At 36.0% G+C, this 24,545-nt stretch overlaps 1 protein-coding gene across 1 annotated transcript; it reads left to right on the top strand.

Moving 5' to 3' along the window:
* The first annotated feature begins 2,671 nt into the window (after nucleotides 1-2,671).
* On the top strand, nucleotides 2,672-24,238 carry LOC145691563 (WAP four-disulfide core domain protein 2-like). The gene is made up of 4 exons (XM_081766966.1): nucleotides 2,672-2,802; nucleotides 15,405-15,483; nucleotides 20,798-20,980; nucleotides 22,889-24,238. The coding sequence occupies exons 1-4, from the start codon at nucleotides 2,800-2,802 to the stop codon at nucleotides 23,077-23,079; spliced, it is 456 nt and encodes a 151-aa protein (XP_081623092.1). The 5' UTR covers nucleotides 2,672-2,799; the 3' UTR covers nucleotides 23,080-24,238.
* The last annotated feature ends 307 nt before the right edge of the window (nucleotides 24,239-24,545 follow it).

Below are 24,545 nucleotides of genomic sequence, written 5' to 3'. Positions count from 1 at the left end.
AATAAATAAATAAATAAATAAATAAATAAATAAATCATTACTCTTTCCATTGAAGCCTTGTCCAGCTCGGCGCCAATGTCTTATATTCCGCCTTTTTCTCCCTTTTAGTTGTGATTCTGTTTAAAAAGGGATCTGAGACATTAGACATTAATGTGAGAAAAGTTCACTGTCTTAACAAATCAAACAAATTGTACACGAACTTCACAATCGACCATTTGTGTTCATTTTCACCAGTAACAAACGATACGCAATTGACAACTTCACGATCAACCATTTACGTATGCTAGTAGGGTCTGGCTTTTTAAGTAACAAACGAAACACAATGGATCATGTTGAATTGAGGATCTGTCGGACAAGGTGGGGGTTACAGTGGTTGGTGGTTGGTGGGGAGTGAGAGTGGGTGATGAAAATGTTGAGCCCCAACCCGCTGACTCGCCTTCAAAGTTTGACCCACCTAACCCACTTGATACTCTGCTCACTCAATCTCTTGTGACATGCGCTCTTTATTAGATTACCCGGGTTGGCACAGAAGAAGTTGAGAAATATTAAAAATCTCTAATTATTGTCTTATTCAATGGTGCTAGAAGCAGTTATCCCAGAGCTTCATAATTAGAGTGACTAATTTTGGTAAAAATGCAGTATCTCGAATACAAATTCCAGTAATACGCCTAAACTGGAATAGTTAGGATCCAATTTTAATATTAGAGTGCGTCTTTTATACTCTTGGTGTACTTTATATATAGGGTGACCCAAAAGTAGGTATACACACCTGCAAAGATGAAGTATACCATTCTACATCATGGGTTTATTTGCTTCGACTGTTCCGAGCTTAAGGTATAAGAAAAAAAGACATTAAGAACAAATAATAAAGAAACTAAGTCTACCTGATGGATATGAATAAGAAATGGCATAAAACGCAACGAGCTGATCAGTACTGTACTGTATATCTACTTTTGGGACACCCTATGTAGAGAAGTAAGGCAAAATCATCAAAGTATAAGGAATGAGTTCGAAGCATATGAAATTAACAAATGTCATTAAATTCAATGTTTTGGAAAATGAAACATGGTCATTTGTTTCCTGGGATTTTCCATACCATATACGTGTTTTCGGTCCATCCCCTGGTTGTTGTTATGGAACCACAATGAGTAACGCTTAGCTTGAAAAGTAATTAATCGTAGTTTCCTTGTTAATTTATCATCTTATTCATAGAAGGAAGAGAGAGAAACAAATTGAATAAAATGATAAGTAAATAAAAAAATAAGAAAACGTTAGCTCAAAATTTCCTTCTTTGCTCTAGTTCAGGTGTAGGCGTTGGACTAGTGATTGTAATATCAACTCTGAAGATTGGTGTCCCTGGTTCGACTCCAGGTCATGTGACTTCGTGCTAGTCAATATTGTTCATGGTTTTATTTCTATTCCTCTTACGTTCTCATTCCACTACCAATTACATATTTCACTAAAAATCACTAAAAATCGGCATTTATTTTCGCGTTTATAAATAACTGCAAACGGAGAACTACTAGGTGACTCCTGATAACGGTACCTCACGCAAAATAATGTCGTCTAGCGAGCTCTTGTATCCACATTTCGATTGTCTATTTGAAGATATCATATAATTGCTGTAAAATTAGCGGTATTTTAATTTCGCAGTGATTAGGCCTCATAACCATGGGCGCCGATTTCTCTGTAAATTTGGGGAAGGGGAGATTCAGATGCAGAAGGTATATTTATGAAGATTTAAAGACAAATTGCACTCACATTATGCCAAATATTGTATATTCATAATTAAAATAGGGGGCTCACATGAGCTTCGGGGGGGGGGGGGGGGGGGCTCGGCCCCCAGGATCGGCGTCCTTGCTCATAACCATTTCAGTAAGCCAAAATTGCATAAACATAGATCTGTTAGTAGTTAGTTTTCACTTTTTTTGAAAACAAAGACGTAATTATTTAGAACGTAAAATGGAAATGTGATACTAAAAATTGATGAAGTGCTAACTATCAGAACACGATTCTCTGGCGTTTCAAATACAGAAACTTGAAAACAAACATTACTGAGTAATTAAAAAACAATAGTATAGTATTAACATATTTTCACAGCATGTGTTTTGTTACTCTTTAGTTTCCCATCTTTAACTTAATTGAAAAGTCACTCTAAAGGTCACAGAAGGAGATCCATATTTCACTCCAGACAAGAATTATGAAACAATGACCTACTAGCTCATACATTTATGCATACATAAACGAAATAAATATTAGCTTTTCTTTTTGTCATGTTTGTTCCAAGAAAAAGCAAACAATGATGATTTGTACAATATTTTAAGCAGCTTTTTTAATCTTTTAATCTAAGCTGAGTCATAAAGTAACATAAGTAAAAAAATCTGCTTAAATTTGCATAAGAATGCTGATTTTGGTTTTCCAGTGGGCTTACCCTTCTTTAAGTACAAGTACAAGGTTCGCAGAATCTCTCAAGGGCGTGGCGTCAGGTGCTGTTCTTTAGTGGAAATGACCCTGTCTGTGTGTTATATATATATATATATATATATATATATATATATATATATATATATATATATATATATATATATATATATATATGTGAGTTAGTTTTCCTTCATTTTTCTTCTGTTGTTTTAAAAAGAAGAAAAAGAATTTCACAGGAAATCCACATCCCATCTCAGACAGTGTGTGTGTTGTCTCTCATAGAATAGCGACGTTGTATATTCTTTTTAGTGTTTGTGATTTGTTAATATTGCTAATTGTCTAATAAGAGTACTTCAGCACTTTTCTTCTTTAGAAATGGTAAGTGTTTTGATTTAATTATTTCTTTGCTATTATAATTTCATTATTATTTTGTTTTTCAATTGTTTCTAATTTAAAACACACGTGTGCTAGTAATGAGTTGCGGTTCTGAAAACCTACATAATCTGGATGAAGGATGAAGTAGTACTTATCTATGTCTACAGCCAAGGTACACTAACAGCATTTATATCATCATCATCATCATCATCATCATAGGTATTCTGCCATTATAAGCAGGTCACTTGCTGCAACTGAGAAGTTTCCATGCCCCACAGTCTTCTTCTAACCTCTTCATCTACACGTATGTTTTCTCTATTTTAATATCTTAAATTAATTGTAGTCTGCTTCGCCCGCTCCCTGTCTTTCCTGCCACCATACCCTCTAGCATGTCCCCCATGGTACATTTCCTTCTTAACCAATGTCCCAACCAGTTTCTCGTGCTCTTCTTAATAATATCTAAAATTGTTCTTTTCTCCCCTATCATTTCTAACACCCTCTCATCCGTCTTCCGCTCGACGCAGATAATTATTTTCGTTCTTCTTACCACCAACATTTCGAAAGTTTCCAGTCGTTTTTAATCATTTTTGCGTAATGGCCATATTTCTGACCGATACAGCATAATACTTTACACGAAGCACTTAATAAATTTTTTCCCCAACTCTTTGTTCAAGATCCCACAAAACAGAATTTTCTTTCTCCTAAAGACTTATTTCGCCATTCCTATACCTGCTTTCATTTCACGTTCACACTTCATATCATCACTAACAATACTCACAGATATATATAAAATAAATACTCATCTGTTTTATTCTCTTCCCTCTTACTTCTGTATTTGACACCAACCGCTTCGTTCCAGTCATCATGGCTTTTGTGTTTCTAACATTTATTTTCATTCCACATTCTTCCCAGCCCTTCCTCAATTCTTCTAACATCTTATTGGTTTTCTCTTCACATTCTCTAACAAGCGCCATATCATCTGCAAACCGTATACACCTAATCATTCTATCTCCTACTGAAATGCCCTCTTCCTTATGTAGGCTCTTTTTCACTATCTCTTCTAGATAGATATTAAATAACGTAGTCGAGATACAGCATCCCTGTCGAGCCCCCTTTCAAATTGCACTCTCCTCTGTCGTTTTTCCCCCTATTTTAATACTTACTTGTTGGTTCATATATAAGTTTCTTTTGAGTCTTCGATCTTTCCATTCCAATCCAACCTTCTTTAGAACTTCCAATAATAATTCTCAATTCACGCGGTCAAAAGCCTTTTCTAGATCAATAAATACCACATACCGTACACTTCTTTCCCTTTTTTATACAAACCTTTCACCGACCACCCTTAATAATCAATCCAATTGCATAACAAACTTTAAAGCTGAATTGAAAATTTTACTATCACTTCCGACGTTTATGCTAAATTAGAGTAAGTGGTTGTGAAAGAATTGATGGATTATAGTGTAGGAGGAAACGAGAAACCTACAAATTAAAATCACGAAGTTGCCCATCACAAACTCTTGGATGAACTGGGATCGAACCAAGAATCCTGAACACCAGAGGTGAGCGCTCTACCACTGAGCTTCCGAGCCACTCTGATCCATGTTAAGAAAGTGAAATAGAACAGACCCAAGATAGTAAATTAGCAGGTAGTCTTCTCATGCAGGAATTGAGAATTCCCGGGTTTGAATTTCTTGACTGAATTTTTTTTATCCTCAGTGGAACTATCCGAACATTGTACGTACCTAATTAAGTGAGATGTTTGTTTATTTCCTTTTTATAATGCATTTCTGGACAGTAGGTTCACTGATCGTGGATTCTATTCGTAGAGTGGGGCCGCGGTGGCTTAGTGGTAGAGCGTTCACCTCTGGTGCTTGGGATCCCGGGTTCGATCCCAGCCCCCGCCAAGTGGACCTTGTGGTGGACAAACACCGTGCGCTTCGGTTTTCTCGGGGTTCTCCCGTTTCCTACCACTTTCTTCATTCATTCATTACTCATCATCACCGTCTCCTTTAGCCTAACCGCCATAAGCGTGGGACGTAAAACTCAAAGATTTCATTTCATTTTCTATTCGTAGGGTATCAAAGAATTCTCTTCGTTAAAATAATCAATATGCGTGTTCATCCCGCAGATGGCCAAGATTACGAAATCAGTATTTACACAGTCTTCGACTAAGCGTTCTGACTATAGTGATGTGAGATTTAAAAATTTTCCCGGAAAACTTTCCCCTTTATTTTTGAAAATTTTCCATTCTAAACAAATATGCACGATCAAGTATTTTGAATGCATGGATAGGAATATTAAGCAGATTCAAAGCTTCTAATAACTTTTAAAAACTGGATTTTTTAAAATATTGTTTCATACTTGGTAATGAAAAATTTACATAGTGTTTCAGTGTGATTGTAAAGTGCTGGTAAAGTACAATCCCTTTTCGATCATACTATCCGAGGGAAGCGAAGCAAGAAGCGGCCTGGCAGCTATATGTTAGGTACCATCCTGGAAATAGTTTCGGATATTTTTATTGGTTAATGGTTTCGTTGTCCATTTCGTTCTCGGTTTTACTTCTTTAACTTTCATTTAATTTGTTATCTTAAGAGATAACAGCAGTCACATTCCCGCCAAAGAAGTCTACTAATGTCTCTAGCTTTATAAATACGAACCAGAAAAAAATCCTGAAAATTCTCCAGTCAGAATGTTTCAACGGATAATCCACCAGGAACCCCCGTCGAGGAAAATATATTGAGAAATTGTATAGAGGAAACTGAGTCCCTCCCCAGGTAGTCTCATGTCTAGAAAAAATCTTTAAGTTTAACGTATCAGGATAATGTCCTTTGGGCTAAGTGAGATAATGATTAAGAGTCTTCATCCCGGCGAAATTAAAATACCGCTAATTTTACAGCAATTATGTGATATTTTCAAATAGATAAAAGATAATCGAAATGTGGAACAAGAGCGCCCTAGACAATATTATTTTACATGAGAAACCGTTATCACGACTCGCTTATCTGCTTTCGATTTCGAGCCATTTTGAAAATCGGCATTTATTTTCGCGTTTCTAAACAGCTGAAAACGGAAAGCCACAAGGTGACTTGTGATAACGGTACCTCATGCAAAATAATATTGTCTAGGGCGCTCTTGTTCCATATTTCAATTATCTTTTATCTATTTGAAGATATCACATAATTACTGTAAAATTAGCGGTATTTTAATTTCGCCGGGATGAAGACTCTTTAAGGCAAGTGAATGATGATGGAAGAATTGGTGGAATGAGAAAGTGGGAGGAAACGGGAGTACCCCGAGAAAACCCACCAGCACGATGTTATCCACCAAAACTTACTTCGCCGGGAATCGAACCATGGACCCCACACACCAAACGAAAGCTCTCTACCAATGATCCACATTGCCTCTTTCTAGAGTTTTCTTTTTTCAGTGCTTATGGATCCTAGTTCAAATCCAGCTGGAAGTACAACGTCTCTAGTTATCGAGCACAGTGGCTTAGTAGTTAAGCGCTCATCTTTTTTTGTGTATGTGTGGTGTCCCTAGTTCGATTCTTGGCCACGCGAGTTTTCAGTGGATAACAACATGTTCAAGAATTCTCTTAGGGTTGCACCAGTTCGTCCGACATTCTCATTACATGATTTATTCATAATCATTCACTTATCATTCATATGTGTCCTTTAGCCTACGTGGAATTAGGGATGCGCACGAGACGAGTCGAGACAGGATGTTCCTGACAAAATTCGAGTCGCGTCACGGTTCTTCCAATAGAGATATATATATTTTTCGAGTCGAAACATCACTTTTACAGCACATTTTCGAGACGAGACAGCCACAACTCTTGTCTCGTGCGCATCCCTACGTGGAATGTTAAACTAGACATTTAATGTCATTTCCGAGTTCAAGTTCTACCGTAATAGGAGTCTTATCCTTCATCACTTCGTTTCACAGATAGGTGTGAAGTCATGTCATGAATCAAACTACGAACTTTTTAGATTATAATAGTGATGAGCAAATGCAAGACCAAGACCAAGACCCGGGTGGTCTTGGTCTTGGTCTTGGTCTTGCACATGCGGTCTTGGTCTTGGTCTTGCACTGGAACCCTCGGTCTTGGTCTTGGTCTTGCACACCTAGTCTTGGTCTTGGTCTTGGTCTTGCACACTCAGTCTTGGTCTTGATTGCAAGAGTCTTGCAAGTTTTGCTTTTAAGAAATCTATGATTTTCATAAGTAAATTTTACTCTGGATGTAAGGGATAATAAATCCTACATTGCGTCAATAGTGAGGGAAATACAATGTATGTTTCTAAATGTAATATATTTTACCTTCGTGTAAGTGTGATGATACTGTACAACATAGGCGATGACCTTTACTTTTTTTTAATGGGTGATCACGCTTCACTACTTATAAGATAAATCACAACATTTCGTAATATTTTCATATGTTTTAACAGATCGAATACTCCGCTGGTTCCCAAACTGGGGAAGCTACCCCTGACAGTGAGACGCATGAAAGAAAACCAAGACGGCACAGATTACTGAAATACCAGAAATTGCAAAATTATTTTTACACTCTAAAGGCGTCAGATTTTTTTCTTTCCAACCACGATTTGTATTGAACAAACTCCCAATTAAATATTGAAATTTTGTTTTACTGATTCTAATATGTACTGCATGGGGCAGAAACAAGGACATTACGCAAAAACGATGAAATAATTAGACTTTCGAAATGTGGGCATGGAGCAAAAAGGGAGAGAATCTGCTGGGTTGAATGGAAAACGAATGCGAAGGTTTTAGAAATAGTAGCAGTAGGGGAGAAAAGAAGAATTTTAGATGTAATTAAGAGGAGGACATTAGCTGAGGAGGAACTGTATGATGAGGGACGTGCTAGAGGGAGGGGGCGAAGGAGATTGTAGTTGAAGAAAGATATTAGGACAGAAAATTGCTACGTTAAGACGAAGAGGCTAGCTGAGGACCATACTCATCGAAGCTTCTCAGCTGCAGCAAGTGACCTGCCAATAATGGCAGAATACCTATTATTATGACGCCGATGATATGTTTTGAAATATTGACCAAAAAAGAGAGAAAAAATTAAAATAATAATAATTAAACCTCTTAATATTTTAGAATATGAAATGAAATTAAATTTGTGAGTTTTACGTCCTACGATTATGCCGGCTAGACTAAAGGAGACGGTGATGATGAAAAATGAATGAAAATGGTGGAAAGTGGGAGGAAACGGGAGAACTCCGATGAAACCCACGCACATGTTATTTGTCCACCACAAAGTTCACTTGGCGGGGGCTGGGATCGGACGCGGGACCCCAAACACCAGAGCTGAACGCTCTACAACTGAGCCACCGCGGCCCCAATATTTTAGAATAATTTGAGTGAAAACCGAAAACGACTCAACTGGCTATGTCTTTTGTGTAAACTCAATTTATATAAATACTTTTGACCTACATTAGAAATACATAACAACGGCATCAAACTTCAAGCTATTTGAAATAAGTACGAAATTACTCTCAGTTGTGAATATAGATTATTTATTGTTGTATAATGTTATATCGTTGGATCTTAGATATGATGTATAACAAAGGGAGCTATAAGTTATAGTGATAAACAATTATTCAACGTATAAGCATCCACCTATGAAATCAAACTTGCGGTCACATGCGCTAAGTTTTTGTCAATATCATGAAAATGTTATTTCAATATTAATTTTATAAGTACACATTAAAAATTTTCAACGGATGTTTGAACTTCAGAGCCAAGGTGAGGTGAGGTGATTTTTAGTTTAGCGTCCCGTTCAGCAGCGAGGCTGTATGAGACGTGGACCTACTGATTAACGTGGAACCCGAACCACATGAGCTCCCGCCGGGAATCGAACCCGGGTCTCCCACGCCAATTCAGAGCCAAGGTCGTACCCATGTAGTCGGCACCTATGGTGTACGGAATTTCCGATGTTCAATACTACATTTCTCTTTAGTTTTGGAAGAAGAACACCACTAATATGCTTTGAAATGGAATGAAATATCTACTTTAACGTCCCACGATTATTACACTGAAGCTAAGGGAAACAGTGATGAAGAGAAATGGTGGAATGAAGAAAGTACGAGGAAACCGGAAAACCCACGGACAGGGTGTTTGTTCACCAAAGAAGCTCACATAGCGCAAGCTGCGATCGAACCAGGGCCCCATGTACCAGAGGTGAATGCTCTGCCACTGAGCTACCGTGTCCATAACATGCTCTAGTTTATTTTTGCTTATCCACTTCTTATGGACACAACTGTTCTTCGTATGATTTCTCAAAATCCAATCATGGGCCGTCGTGAATGATCAAATGATGACCAGAGTAAATCAGACACTGAAGTTATTATAGCTTGTAACAATTCATAGAATTATGCTGTCGGTCATCTCATGAACAACCGATTCAAAAAAACGACATACTGTAGCTATATGTTACAGGAGCATATCGACTCACAAGGATTGCATATACTACTGGGGACACATTCACTCCGGCGGTATTTTTACTGGAGCCAAGAAGTTCACGTGAAAGATCTAATGATTTTCCCACTTCCTTTTTACATTCTACAAAAAATTAAGTAGGACCGTACTTGTGCAAGACTCTTGCGCAAGAGTCTTGGTCTTGGTCTTAGTCTTGCAGCTATGGTCTTGGTCTTGGTCTTGCACCCCTTGGTCTTGGTCTTGGTCTTGCATCGGGATTCCTGGTCTTGGTCTTGGTCTTGGTCTTGTTCTTGCATGCAAGACTCTTTCAAAAACTGCAAGACCAAGACTCTTGCGCTCATCACTAGATTATAACAAGACCACGTTAGCTGTTCAGCTATACCACTATGAACAATTAAACTCTCAATCCCTCATATATACAGAGTGTTTCAAAACAGCACCGACAACGTTTGTGAGATGATTCCTGACCCCAAGGTAAGACGAAAATTATAGACCAATCTGAGTGCACAAATGCTTCGTTTCAGAGTTATCTTCTGCCGAAAACATGAAAAACGAACTTTTAATATTCATAACTCCAAAATTATTGGATCAAACGTAATCGGATCAAGACTTCACTTAGGAACTAATATGTATCCTATCGAAAAAGTACTTGTTTCAGAATCGTAAAGTACTCACGCAACAATTTTTATAGAGGCAGTTTGGCTACGGGAATATAATTTGAAGTACTCACACCACAACTTCTATAAAAATTATTGCTGAAGTAACGTAGGATTCTGAAACATGGTTATTTGAATAGGTCCCCTAGTACGTAAGTAGAGTCTTGACCCGATTACTGTAGGTCTTATAGTGTTGGAGCTATGGACCTCTAAAATTCATTTCTTCATGTTCTCGGCAGCCTATAACTCCGAAAGGAAGCATTTGTGCACCCAGGTTGGTCTATATATATATATATATATTGTCTTATCTTGGTATCAGCAATCACCTCCCGAACATTGTCTTTATTGTTTTGAAACACCCTGTATAAAATATATTAGGTCATATTTAACAACAAAAAATAAATAAATACTGTAGAGTAGTGTTGTAAATAGAAAAAAAACCGTTCGTATTTTTTCAGAAACATTGACTCTCGTTTTTTTTTCTTTTTCTAAATTTCGTTTTTTTTTCGTAAATAGTCATTTGTAATGCATCTGACGTCTATTTAACTATTAAATATTTTTATGTAGGCATAATCACCGTAAAATGCAACATAAATTAAACACTAGATACTGATACGCTACAAATATTTTACAATTTACATGAATACCATACCTATTAACAATTCGGGTTTCAGCAGTTTTCATCAATATCAACTGAGAAATAAAAGTAGAAATGGAATTTTGTTTTTTCCTGAAAGCAGGCCTTTAATAAGTACGAAAATAATGTCACGAACAGTATAAAATTCAAATAACTTGTCTAAAGGTAAAAACTAATACTAATTTGCTTAATAGTATTTTTCTAAATGTCATATATAAATAATTTGTCGAATAGATATATATGATATGCATATCAGTTGCATATGATATGCTCTACCATATATGCAACACGTGTATTTGCGTGGAGCGGCAAGTTTGGATGGTCCGGCAAAATCTTTCATAAGTATATTATTTAAATGAAATATTTCTTGTTGGAAACAGACTTCATGATGATGGTAGTTACATTTACTAAGCTGACCTTCTATTTGAATACTACATTCATTAATTATGTTTAAGTTGCATTAATTTAAGGCCACATGTACGATGCTAAAGCAAATGGTCGAATAAATCCGAGCACAAATTGCTTGATTGTTGTCAAATGCAAGAATTCAATTCTCGAATAGTAGTGAATATCTGTTCCATTTAGTAAGTTATCACAGTTTTGATATGACAACTAGTCTTGTTTTTGTCAGAAACAAGTTCCTTATCATTGAAGATAGAAACAAGTTTTTTTTTTTTTTTTTTTTTTTTTAAATGTTAACAGATATAGAAGAGAAATTAAGAAATAAATATAAAAGAGCTAGTTGCACTGGAATCGCAAACTGATACATTGAGATTAAAGCTCGATAGTGAATTCTATAAAGAGGATTAACATCTTTCCTCTGCAGGTGTGTTTGCTTTATCTTTCACTAACGTAATAGATTAATATATATATATATATATATATATATATATATATATATATATATATATATATATATATATATATATATATATATAAAACAGACAAAAGGGGATTGCATTTTTAGTAAATATTTCAGCCTTTCTGAGTGCAACTGCACTTACCCTCACCTTTATTGTTCATGCTGGAGTAGCATACTTAAAATCATGACTTTTAAGATTTGTTCTTTCTGGAGAAAGGGGGAAACGGCAAATTCTGCCATTGCATGGGGAGACAAATTGACTAGGACCGGCCCTGATGATAAGTATATAAAAGACATGAATATAGGATGACACAATTTGAAGTAATGCAGGGTGTTTCAAAATTAATATTAGGGTTTTGAAACTTTGTAGTATCTATTACAATTAACTTACAATTATAAATATTATATCAAATGAAAGAGCAACTCAAACAGTTTTGTACGCATGCATGTACATGCATTGTTTCTTCTGTCTGCCGTTAGAAAGAGCAAGCAGCAAAGATGGAGACTAGAGAGCAGAAAGTTTTTTTGTATTTTAATAAAGACTGAATCTGTACAGTGCAACGGTCTGTGTGAAGAATATTAAGGACGCTTGCAACTACGTCCTTATCGTTTGCAGTTGCTACAGGTCTAAAGCCTACAGACTACGGTTTACGTGCCAATTTCGCAAGTGAAATATTGCTGCATAACAATTAAGACTTTCTGGATTATGTCGTCTTCAGTGATAAATCGACATTTCACCTAAGAGCTAATGTGAACACTCATAATGTTTGTATCTGGCCGTCAGCAAATCCTCAGGAGATGGTACACTTGAAACGAGACTCCCCTAAATTGAATGTGTTTTGTGACATATGGCGGAAGGTTTATGGGCCTTTCTCGCCTATCGACTAAATGTGTGCCATGTGACGAATGAATCTCACATTGAACACTTGTAGCAAAGACTGTTTGAGGTGCTCTTTTACTTGATGCATTGCTTATAATTGTACGTAAAATGTAATAAGTACTACGAAGACTTAAAACTCCAAAATTCATTTTGAAACACCCTGCATTTCTCACCAACAGTGTTGGAACTAAGATGTAAAAAGGAGAGAAAATTTTCCTTATAAAGTTATTGTTTACAACAACGATATTATTATTAGTCGAGACTATAACTACAACAACAACACGAGTTAGTAGTCAAAAACATGTAATCAAATGTATACTCGGTGGCCAAAGTGGCACACACGGGTGTGTCATTTGTTTAATCCGCTCCTGTGTGGACACTAATTAAGATATCGGGATATTATTCTTGCAAAATATGGTTGGACTATAGTTTATCATATTAATTTTTTCTTCTGGTGTCGAATTTCCTTCTCAAATTTCACCCCAGTCAAAAATTCGAGAATTTTCTAATTTCGAATTTCCTTTACTTCTTTTTTCCCTGTAGCTTCCTTCGTTGTAGAAAGACCTCCTTAAGATTTGCCAGGTAGATACCTCGGATGGATACCTAACTGTTGACATCAATTGGACGGGCCTGCGTGCAGTGTTGCCAATTAGGGAAATTAAACTTTTCCTAAATTTGGGCAAAAATTAGAAATTTTTGTTTATAAATCCGTACCTATACGTAATATTGCAAGTCAACTTACGCCAATCGAACATTTGTCCTTACTTAACAAACGCAAGTACAGATCGTTAAAATGGGGTAATTAGGGAACGTACAAAAAATTCGTATTTAGGTTCTAACCCTTGATTTTTCTAGTTTTTCCCTACTTTTCTGTTTACCGTAATATATTTTTGGTTATTACAAGTTTTGTTCCATAAATATCGTTATAATACTTGTAGGATATATTAGCGGTGTACCAATGTTTAATTTAAGATAGTTTGCGTCTGTCTAGTAGCAGTGTTATCAGCTACAGAAAATTTTAATTCCAGATTTTAGGGGGAAATTTTGGAAAAATTATCTGTTTTGTCTCTATTATTTCCCTCTTGTTGGCTATATCGGACCAAGCGTACCAGTATCTGGAAGTCTTGTCCTTGCTGTACACAACGCACTATAGAAAGTTTCAATAGGATAATTAGGGAAAGTACAGTTGAGGTTTAAAGTAGACCTTGTTCTCTAATTGGGAAGATAACTGTGATTTTTTTAAAGGTAGAATGATATATTTTTTTATTGACATGCTTACTTTATTAGATATCGTCACAATACTTGTAGGATATATTAGAGGGATATCAAAGCTTATTTTATGATAGTTTGTATGTGTCTGATAGTAGTGTTGCCAGCTACAGAAAATTTTAATTCCAGATTTTAGGGGGAAATTTTGGAAAAAATCCCTTTTTTATTTCTATTATTTCCTTCTTGTTGGCTACATTCGAACAAACGTACCAGTGTCTAACAGCCTTATCCTTAGCCTATACAGCGCAACATAAAAAGTTTCACTAGAATAATTAGGGAAAGTACAGTTGAGGTTTATAATAAACCATGTTCTGGAAATGGTAAGAAAATGGTGAATTTCTGAGGTAGAATGAGATTTTTTTTTAAAATTTCATCCCTTTTTCCCTCTATTTTTACCCTCCTGCTGGCTACATTGAAACAAACGTACCACTACCTGAAAGCTTTGTTCTTGCCCTACAGAACGCACCATAAAAAGTTTTAAAAGGATAATTAGAGAAGCTGTAGCCCCGGCATATTTGATTTTTGCTTGTGAGGCGTAAAAAGTGTCCAAATTTCATGTGTATGACAGAATTTTTTCTCTTCCTCTTTGAATGGAAGCCAGCGATTTCAGGATTTCACTGTACCTTGTCAACACAGCAAAGATTTTTTTTAGGTGACTTGAACCCATATAGCAGCAGTGGTACTAGATACAAAAATTTTGAAATTCGGTTAGGGATTTTTTTGTAAATTTTCACCCCTACATTTCCCTCAATAATTTCCCACCCATTGGCAACACTGCAATGCAACTTACTCCAAAAAATAGCCACATCCATTTTCTAAAAAACAAGGCCTTAACCATATCAATCGAATGAATGGTTTTTGAGCAATAAGTCACTAACTGGAAATGTAGGAAAACGCCAAAAATGACCTGGGGTCGAAAGGAATAATCACACAATTTTGCTAGTATATATGTACAAAGAAACAAATGATTTGTAAGTTACGAGGGCTTCGAGTCAAGTTTTGTTGATTATTTCAATAATCTGCAACGTAAATCAATAAATAATAGTTGCCAGAAAAAAAAAACGGACATTTGAAAAAAAAACATGAAAAAGAACGATGTTTTTTATTGAAGAAAAACTTCACAGGAAAAAAAAACGTTTTTTTTACAACACTACTGTAGAATAATAAAAGCCTACGTTCTGGTTTCAGTGCAGTACCGCTTCTCGTAAGATCAAAGGAGCAAAGCAGTGTTGGACCTGGTCAAAGAAAAGATGCTTAACCGTTCGTTCTCGCCAAATACTGATGGCGTTGCATAACCCACACAGAGTCGTAAGGACAATTGGGGAGCTTCCTAAAAGAAAGAAGATCTCTTTCACGTCTAAGCGATTAGCGAATGCGCCTTTGGAGTGAGAGACCCGGGTTCAATGCTCGGCAGGAGCTCATGTGGTTCGGAACCCACGTTAAGCTATAGGTCCACGTCTCATATAGCCCGCTGCTGAAAGAGACGATAAACAGAAAATCAAATATGAAATAAAGAAATAGCGAACTCTTATTTAGAAATCCAACATTAACGGTGAGAGGATCTGTTGGTCTGATTGCATATTACGTCAAGAATATGAATGCCACAAGCTGGCTGGTAGGCTCTAGTTCCCTAAGAGCTGTTACAACAGGATTCTTTTTTAAAATCATAGTAAAAGATTATATTAATTTATGATTAACGTTGAAGGCATAACAAGATTTCTACGTTTTATTGTTAGTCATAAATGGTATTTCAGTTAATCAAATAATAATAATTTTATGAAAGTTCATTGTCTAAAAAGTTTTGTTTCTTTTAATAGCAACTTTCTTTTCTTATTATTACAGGCAAGAATTATAATTTTTAGTTTTACAATTATCTTGACATCTTTCTTCGTCAGAATAGAAGGGCAGTTCACTTCAGGAGGTAAGCAGAACATTTTATTTCCACGGCATCTGTAAGTAGTTTCATAAGTTACGGTAAATACAATAGGTACAACACAAACAATAAATCCTGCATCGTGCGTAACCTGATATGGGAATATATTGTATTCCTCAACAGTCAAACTCCTGTATCTACTCACCATTGATAATTATGTTAGCAGCGTATAGGGGTAGGTACTGAATTACAAGGTCTATCCAAGAAACGCTAGGCACCCATCTTACTTTTAAAATCCATATTGTAAAACAGCAAATAGAATATTATAATCCTTTGGACTGAAAAAGTAACTCGATTTCTCAAAGGGAATTCGTTTATCTTTATTTATGTGGGTGATTTAGAAAGTAGCCTAATGTCTCTAAGGTGATATATACACCTTTATTTGTGTTTGACAGCATGGAACAGGTATCAGTGAAAAGCTTGCAATGTCAGCTACAAATGGTAGCATAATTTTTCAACATAGCCCCCATTACGGGCAACAAACTTGTGCCAACGCCAAACAAGGTTTTTCATGCCGTCGGCGAAGAATTGTGGTGGCTGCTGGCTACACCATTCTCGAACTGTTGCTTAGACTTCTGCGTCACAACTGTAGTGTTGGTTCTCAAGGTGATCCTTAAGTTTGGGGAAGAGTCAGAAGTTACAGGGCGCAAGATCCGGACTATAGGCAGGATGAGGCAGAATGTCAACAACACTTTGCCAGCAGATGGGTCAACCTTGAATTTTTTGGCGGAGGAGAGAACGTCTGGCTCTATTCCATCCACTGACGTTTCGTTTCCGGGTGTATTCATGACTCGTTACCGGCGATGACTGTTTTTGGGCGCATAACCTTCCGAAATCAGAAATTCAATGACAGCTCTCTGTTTCAACTGGATGCCATGGATTGCTCCATTACTCTCGAACGAGAAGAGACAGGAAGGTGAAACAAGTGATATTCTATAGCTTGAACATCAGTGCATTAATGATAAACAGTTCAGAATGTTTGCAATACTATTGGCCAAGTAGTGGGTTTGGAGGCTTTACTTTCTGAATTACCGACATAATTCTACTTATGAATAACATTATACGGCTTTTCAGAGACATATCGGAGCTCAGTTTATGTTTAGACTTACATTGGTTAAGTGTAGTGGCTCAGTGGTAGAGTGCTTCGCTTATGTCAAATCGGCTATACGATAGACGAACACTGATTTCAAACTATCGCTTCTGGCTATATCTTATCGTTTGTGCTCTTTGTAGATCAATGTAAAACCAGAAGTTGTAATAACATTTTACCACTTCCGGTTGTAGCAGAAAGTTAAGAAAGGCTATTAAATGTATTCATGGGACACTTAATGGATGGCAGAATGTCGCTTCACGCCACCTATCACCGTTTTTGCTCCATAGTGTTGAACTATGAAACCGGAAATGGTTCGAAATAGAATCTAGGGTGAACCTCATTCCACGAATTTCTGCGCACGCCACTGCTCATATTCGTTAGTTTCAATCAGAATCAGGGGCACACCCAGGGCTCCAACGTTTCGGGGAGTTGCAATACTACAAACCACATCGTCCATGTAGTATTGAACGGGTACTATTCTGCACCGGAATAGAGGATAAGTAATTGTAAAATACTTCTACTTATATTTCCAGGGGAAAAACTAGACTGTTTTTATAAGAGAAAGAATATACGTCCAGAAAGTAAGTTCCGTTTCAATTTATCTCCGCTGCAGCGCTGCGATCGCAGTTCCGCACATGCGCGGTAGACGCTCTGTATCAAGGAGAAGAAACGTGCGCCATTTGGAGATCGCTGTCAGTCACGTACGCTTTGTTGTGCTTCTTTACAATGTCGGTGTTGAATGAAAATCCCGCCGCTTGTGAAATCAGAGCGGTGATTCGTTTTCTGGTTCACGCGATTGATGACAAGATCCAGGAAAACCGCAGGGTTACTTTCATCTGTTCTTACATCTCACGTCTTTCCTTGGTAGTCAACACTTCAACAATGACGACGAGCTGAAAGAAACTGTTTCCAACTGGTTGAAGACACAGACGGCAAACTTCTATGAAGAAGGTATACAAAACCTTGTGCCACGCTATGACAAATGCCTGCAAAATTTCGGCAGTTATGTGGAAAAGTAGTTTAAGAGTTGTAGAATTTTATGCAATAAATATTTTTTCTGTATCTGTACACAATTTAATTTTATTACCAAACGGAACTTACTTTCTGGACGTGCCTCGTAGATGAACTGGCAGATCAAATTTTCATGTTATATCCATCATTTCCCTGTTTTTTTTTTTTTAATATCATTTTATTGAGAAAGTGTACAAATAGTTAGGAAGTTTTCGTGGGTATCTGGACACGATGGACACCCGCGGGTGGACCCTGAACACTATGAATACTCTAATACTATTGTTTCCTGGAACTGTAACAATTAGACGTAGGCTATAACTATTGTAATTACAGTATATCCGTATTAATATGCAGTTTGTGCTTATTAATATCCAGTGTGTGCAGTATGAAATGAAATGTGTGCAAGAAGATGAAAGTTTGAAATGAAATGTGTGCAAGAAGGTGAAAGTTTGAATGAAATGTGTGCAAGAAGGTGAAAGTTTGAATGAAATGTGTGCAAGAAGGTGAAAGTTTGAATGAAATGTGTGCAAGAAGGTGAAAGTTTGAAATGAAATGTGTGCAAGAAGGTGAAAGTTTGAAATGAAAATATTTCAACCAGTTTTAGAGAGGCGTAAGCTCTTAAGCTTTCACTGTCGCAGCACTGAAATTTACAATTAAATCTCTTGAAGTGGCAGCTCTAATCAACAAGTTCTGTTTGATTGGTACCAGATGGCACACTTGTGTACGTCGACATTGTAGGCCTAAAAGCAGTTTTCTTATGTCTAGTACACTGCCATCTAGCAATACAAATAGAAAATTCATGAAAGAATGACATGTTTTCTGGTTTTCAGTAACATTCAATTGCGTTAGGGAGACCTGGGGCCTCATTCCGTTTCGATAAATTGCAAAATTTGGAGTATACGACTACAAAAGATTTTGAACTGAATAATAACACGAAATCCCTGTTTTCAGTTGACATTTAATTTATTTATGGATATGATTTTATTATGTTTTGTAATATAATGTATGGTGATATTATTTGTAATATACGATAATTTTAAAGACGAAAATAGGTAATTTTGTTTTCTGAGGTTGGCACTAAAATTATTTGTTTGCCTGCTACGTCTGCTTGACCACTTTGGTCCGTACACCTGCTTCTTGGATTTACTGGAAAAGAAGAAGACGGTGATATAACATAATGTCGAAATAATGTTTGGGTCTATTCTTTACGGACTGTAAACCTATTGGGAATTGAATCTAATATGGGGCTTGATCCACCAAACCTTAGTGTGTCGAGTCAAATGTGTGTTTCTATCTATATAACTGAAGGGCAATGGCGGATCTAGAAGTTAAAAACGGGGGGGGGGGAGCCAGTACCCAAACTATGATATGTATATGTAAACTTTCAAAAATATATAAATAATGGTGTAATTATTTTGTCACTCAAAAAACTGGGGAGCTAAGCCACTCGGTTCTGGCCTAGATCCACCACTGCTGAAGGGAAAGAAACTAACTGAAAATTACAGAAAACGTGAAATGAAACAACCTTAAAATTTTAAGAAAATAAACAAAATATAACAGATAAGTTGAAATAAAAATAAATGTAAATAATAGGGCAATATCTCAACAATGAAAAATATAATGATTGGCATAATTATTATCTCTTAACAATGTTTGTGCAAGATCTATGGAAATTAAAATCCTTGCATATGTGTCAGTGACCAGCCGCAATAATGGGAAATTGCACGGAGAAAAATGCATAATCCAGTCGGCATGTAAATGCTGTTTTTACCAGGTTACGCGCGTCACCACATTAAGTAATGTTGTTTCATCAGTAGTACGATCTACACCACCGTTCAAATCTAGAATTAACTCCATACCCATTCCGACGGTGGTAACTTAGGTATATAATGTTGTTACTACCTTCCTACGAGTGCCCCCTCTTGGTTCTTTCTAAATCTGTGACTCCCCACCTTACGAGGGTAATAGCTTTTAACACGAAATCAATCATGTGAATGAAATTATCCAATCACAACGAGTCTCGATCGACGCCGAACTCCAGACTTGGCATGGTGTTCCCACCTGCTGTACTTTTATACATGAAATTACATTACTTAAGGAGCGTACCCGTGTAAATACGATGTATCCACACGGAAATCCTAGTCCTTTTTTTTGTCAGTGTGGTCTCAGTGCAATGCAATTAGCGTGTTAATGATCACTTATTATTACTTGCTGACAGTTGGTTAACAAAGTGAAATTTAAAATACAGTACATCTTAACCGAAGTACTGACGTTCAAAAATTCGTTGGGGGGAAGAAAAAAGGGCCTGTGAGCTTTTAACTGATTCTTATAGTACTCGACGAAAGAAATCGATTAGCGAAGGAATTTTCAAAATCGGCGCAGGTAGACATGGAGAAAATTGCTATTTCATGTACCAGTTCAAAATGAGGAAGAAAAAAGGGCCCGCGAGATTTTAACTGACTCTTGTAGTACTCGACGAGAGAAATCGATTATTGAAGGAATTTTCAAGATCGATGCAGGCAAGCATATAGAAAATCGCATTTTTGCGTAGCGATTCAAGTCACTTACTCAAAACAAACTAATTATGAAAGTAACTCCTAACGGTGGAATAAAACTACTTCAGAGAAAACATTATTATTCGATAGTTTGCATAAGGAAAACAATTGCGACGTTAATTTTATAAATTTAGTAAGAATTCTTGGCCAGCTATGAAGCCGTTTCCGCTACTAACGACGGGGACCTGGTGCTTTTCTAGGAGCATTCCTCACACATGCATTCATTCTTTTTTTTTTTTTTTTAGCTTTTTTAAATGTTTTATTCATTTCTTCCTCACAATTACACTACTTCCATGCAAAATTACGAACAATTACCAGGGAGGTTCAATAAATATTGTCCCCGGCAGATTTAAAATACTTGAACTGGGATGGATGATAAAGGATATTGTAGCCTAATGTCTTAGATGCTTATATGCTAAATTTCAGAACCATAGCTGGTATATTATTATTATTATTATTATTATTATTATTATTATTATTATTATTATTTTAGTCGTTTAAGGTGTGAGAGATGGTATTCATTTCAAACACTATTTTAACGTGAAAAGGCAACGTCGAATATATTATTGTATGTATAGATTATATATTAATTTTTCGATCTATATTTCTGTATTCACTATTTTTTTATTTTTTTTATTTTCAGCGTCACAGAAACCTGGCTACTGTCCCCCCGTGTCCACTCCAGGAGTCTGCGCATACACCTGCTGGAATGACGCTGGTTGTGTGGAACACTACAAGTGTTGCCAGAGCGCGTGTGGCACCACGGAATGCATGCCGCCCATTTATTACAATTTTAATGCCATCCCTGGATTTTATCCACAGCCAAGTAAGTAATCGATTGAAATAAAAAATCGTTCGGACTGTGTATAAGTACTGTATGTATACAGGGTGTATCAAAGGAATAATTGGATTTCAAAGATTATAGTTTGTAAACAAAGAACCATACAGTGTAATTTTAAAATATTGTACATGTATGAATATACGTTTTATTCACCATACTGTTTTACTTTGTTACATTTAAGTATTTCCGTGCTGCATCAAGATGGCGACTCAGGAACGAAAAAAGTATTTTAGGTTCTCGCTACAGAAAGTGTGATTTCAATACAAACAGGGGAATTGTCATTTACAAATACTGTGCTGCATCTTGGTGTGCAAATTGAAGGGGAAGCGGATACCAGGAATTACTCCTTGACTAGAATTCCCTCTGGAGAAGAAAATCTTAATCCCTGGCAGTAACAACTATCCCATTCTATAATTGTTATGAATGGTCATAAAGATGAAAGGAAAAAACAACTTACTTTGTGTAACAAAACTAAGAGTTAAAACAGTTGATGAAAAATTTCGTTTCTCAATCTTTCTGTAGCAGTTAGAACAACACTTTATTTTCTTGAATTTATTTACAACAGGAAGGGAAAAATAACATTTTTTTAGACTACAGAAATATTTGATATATATATACATATATATATATATATATATATATATATATATATATATATATATATATATATATATATATATATATATATATATATATATATATATATAGATAGATAGATAGATAGATAGATAGATAGATAGATAGATAGGTAGGTAGATAGATCTGATATGATATGATATGATATAATATAATATAAGGTATTGAGAGAGAGAATAAGTATGGTCCGTATATAGGTGAAATTCATCTCCCATGGGAAAAATATTTAATTCTCACATTGCTGCATCTTATTTCGGCATCGCAAACAGTTTATGACGCTGGTTGCTTAAGTAAAAAAAAAAAAATCGACATATCACCTCCGGATTTCCGACGGAAATAGCAGACGCATAAGAGAAACACGTACCAGCAAGGAAGTAAATACATTATTTGTAAATTAAACTTCTTGTTGAGACATGCATTTTAAAACTTTCTCTAGGAGTCTACGTTCATTTGTTTAAGAAAACATAGCCTTTTGAAATCGAAAGGTTCTTTCCGATATACTCACAGGCGTGCGCAACGTGGGTGCCTTGGCACCCCCATTAGGCAAACTTTTTTTTATGTAGAATTATTACAAACTGAGAAGAGAATGATCTATATTCTGCTTCAGAAAATCACATTTAACTTCCGCGTGCCAAATATGAAATGTTAATTTTATAATAGTTAACACTACAATCATTTCTTTGTGAATTGAGAAAGATAAAGAGTGTGAGATGGAGATGCTGATTTCCCCCCTCCCCCCAAAAAAAACTGTTCTTGAATGGATCCATTGGCTGGCACAGTTTCAAAGAAGATCAAGTTACAGAAACTTTATTAAAATAATGTGTAAGTTTGCAACATATCCTAGTGTCCGCATATCCCGCAACATATCCCGCGAGCCCTAGTGTCCCAATATCTTGGACACTGCAGCTACAATTTTGGCTTTGTGGGTTTCCCGAGGCACTCTCCCTATACACAAATTTTCATGAACATCGGGCTTTGATCGATACCTAGGGTTCCTTGTTAGATATTTCGCATTTGACAGTCTTGTTCGAAAGAAACAGGCCACTTATTTCTCTTGTAATGGCTGTTCTCGCTACAGTACTTAAAAAATTATGAATATTATGAATTTGCAGAAAAATCATAAATATATAAATAAGATTCACAATTTTTAATTCCATCTATGAATAAAAAAATAAACAAGGCTTCTTGAAAGAGATACGTGACTATTTCTTCTCTGTTTTAAACAAATCTAATAAATGATTCTTTGGTTCGTTCTAGATCCTGTTCCAACCTTTCAACCTGAACCCGAGAGACCAGAAATAGATCCAACTGCACCGAAGCCAGGATCATGTCCAAGTATTATACAGGACGATGAATCATCTAAGTGTAACTACGACTCAGATTGTCGTGGGAAATTTAAATGTTGTAAGAACACGTTTGGTGTGAAAACTTGTGTTGATCCGCGATAAGAATGAAAATATAAGTGGTGAAGTGACACTATAAAATCGTTTTTTTAAACATTAAAAAAAAGACTTATTGACCGTAATATTTGCTTTTATTTCTATTAAAAATTCACATGGAATGGAAATGAACAAGCACAAATAAACATGGAATCATCTGTGAATTTTCGAAGCAGCAATAGAAACAGGAGTTTGTAACAGGGAACTGTAGAAAACAAATTTCATCTTTTGTATGAAGTATCACAACATATCGTACACCCGGTGGAAGACTGTTACAACTCAAAAAAAAAAAAAAAAAAAAAAAATGGAAATTTTGAGTTATAATGGCTCAAAAGTGAAGAGAGAGAGAGAGAGAGAAGCGAGCTCTACCTGGTGGTATTTTCGCAGAAACGTAACTAAACAAATTAATCCTTAGATGGCAAAAATACCAGTATTCCAGGAAGCGATTTTGATAGAATAACAAATTTTAAAAGTCATGTTACCAGAAATGTGCAATTCTGGCATGTAACAGTCTTCCACCGGGTACGCGAATACTATTTAAATCCCTCTAGAAACAAATTATTGCTGTCACCCATGAATACAATGCAACACATTAAACAAACTAAAACTTACCGAATATAAATTTCAAGAATGAATTTACTTCTAATTGAAAAAAAAAGAAAATAGAAAAGTTCCAAAAGTAATTTGCAATGTACAATGTATGTGTGTTTTAAGTGTGATAAATATTATGAAGAATATGAGAAATACATGAATACATATTAATTTCTATTTATTGACATTTCTGTTTTAAATCTGCGATTGTGTAATTGTGTTACATTCTCATAGAAGAGAAGTATCATAATTTGGTACAATGAATACCCAACATTTTATTCATTTTAGCTTTTAATCTAGAGTCCTATCTTAGAGATTAAAAATGTTCGTTACGAAGATATTGCCAAAGTAGTCATTAAGTGTATTTGGTTTTATATACTGTACAAATAAGAGATGAAACCGACCACGAAATTCGTGATCTGTGACCCTGAAGCTGCTTGACTTATGACCCACCAAACCTGGTGACTCGGATATACCAGTGAAGCGATGTGATTCGGAGAAGACAAAAATATCTTCTTGTACATGCAAAGAATTTTTGACACTGTTAATGTATTTCTAAAAACTAATTAAATTATCTCCTGTATCTCTCTCTTCTCATTAAATTTATAATTATCTTCCTCTTTTGTTGTTTGAGTCTGTATATGTGAAACAATTGCACTTAAAGTTAACTACAAGATTTATTAGAGTATGAACCCATGAGAATCACAGTTTTTCTTACGAGGGATCATCAAAGTGTAATCGAACAAGTCGTAACGTTTAGATGTAAGGGGTTGCTCCGAGCCAAAACACTATTTTGTTAAATTTTTGGTATAGACCTAGTCCATGTTCAAAGCCAAGCTATCTCTCCAAGCTGCTCTGGTCCAGTGTTGCCAGATTGGGCTACA

The sequence above is a fragment of the Thermobia domestica genome, chromosome 8 (genome assembly GCF_964235325.1).
Source record: "Thermobia domestica chromosome 8, izTheDome1.hap1.1, whole genome shotgun sequence".
NCBI classification, from domain to species: domain Eukaryota; kingdom Metazoa; phylum Arthropoda; class Insecta; order Zygentoma; family Lepismatidae; genus Thermobia; species Thermobia domestica.
The sequence above is the reverse complement of the archived record's forward strand: the minus strand, read 5'-3'. Positions and strand labels throughout refer to the sequence as shown.

Bases quoted from the DNA above. Each gene is read 5' to 3' on its own strand.
- LOC145691563 (XM_081766966.1), top strand. The intron at 15,484-20,797 runs GTAAGCAGAACA...TTTTATTTTCAG, and splicing joins AGGGCAGTTCACTTCAGGAG to CGTCACAGAAACCTGGCTAC. The intron at 20,981-22,888 runs GTAAGTAATCGA...GGTTCGTTCTAG, and splicing joins TGGATTTTATCCACAGCCAA to ATCCTGTTCCAACCTTTCAA.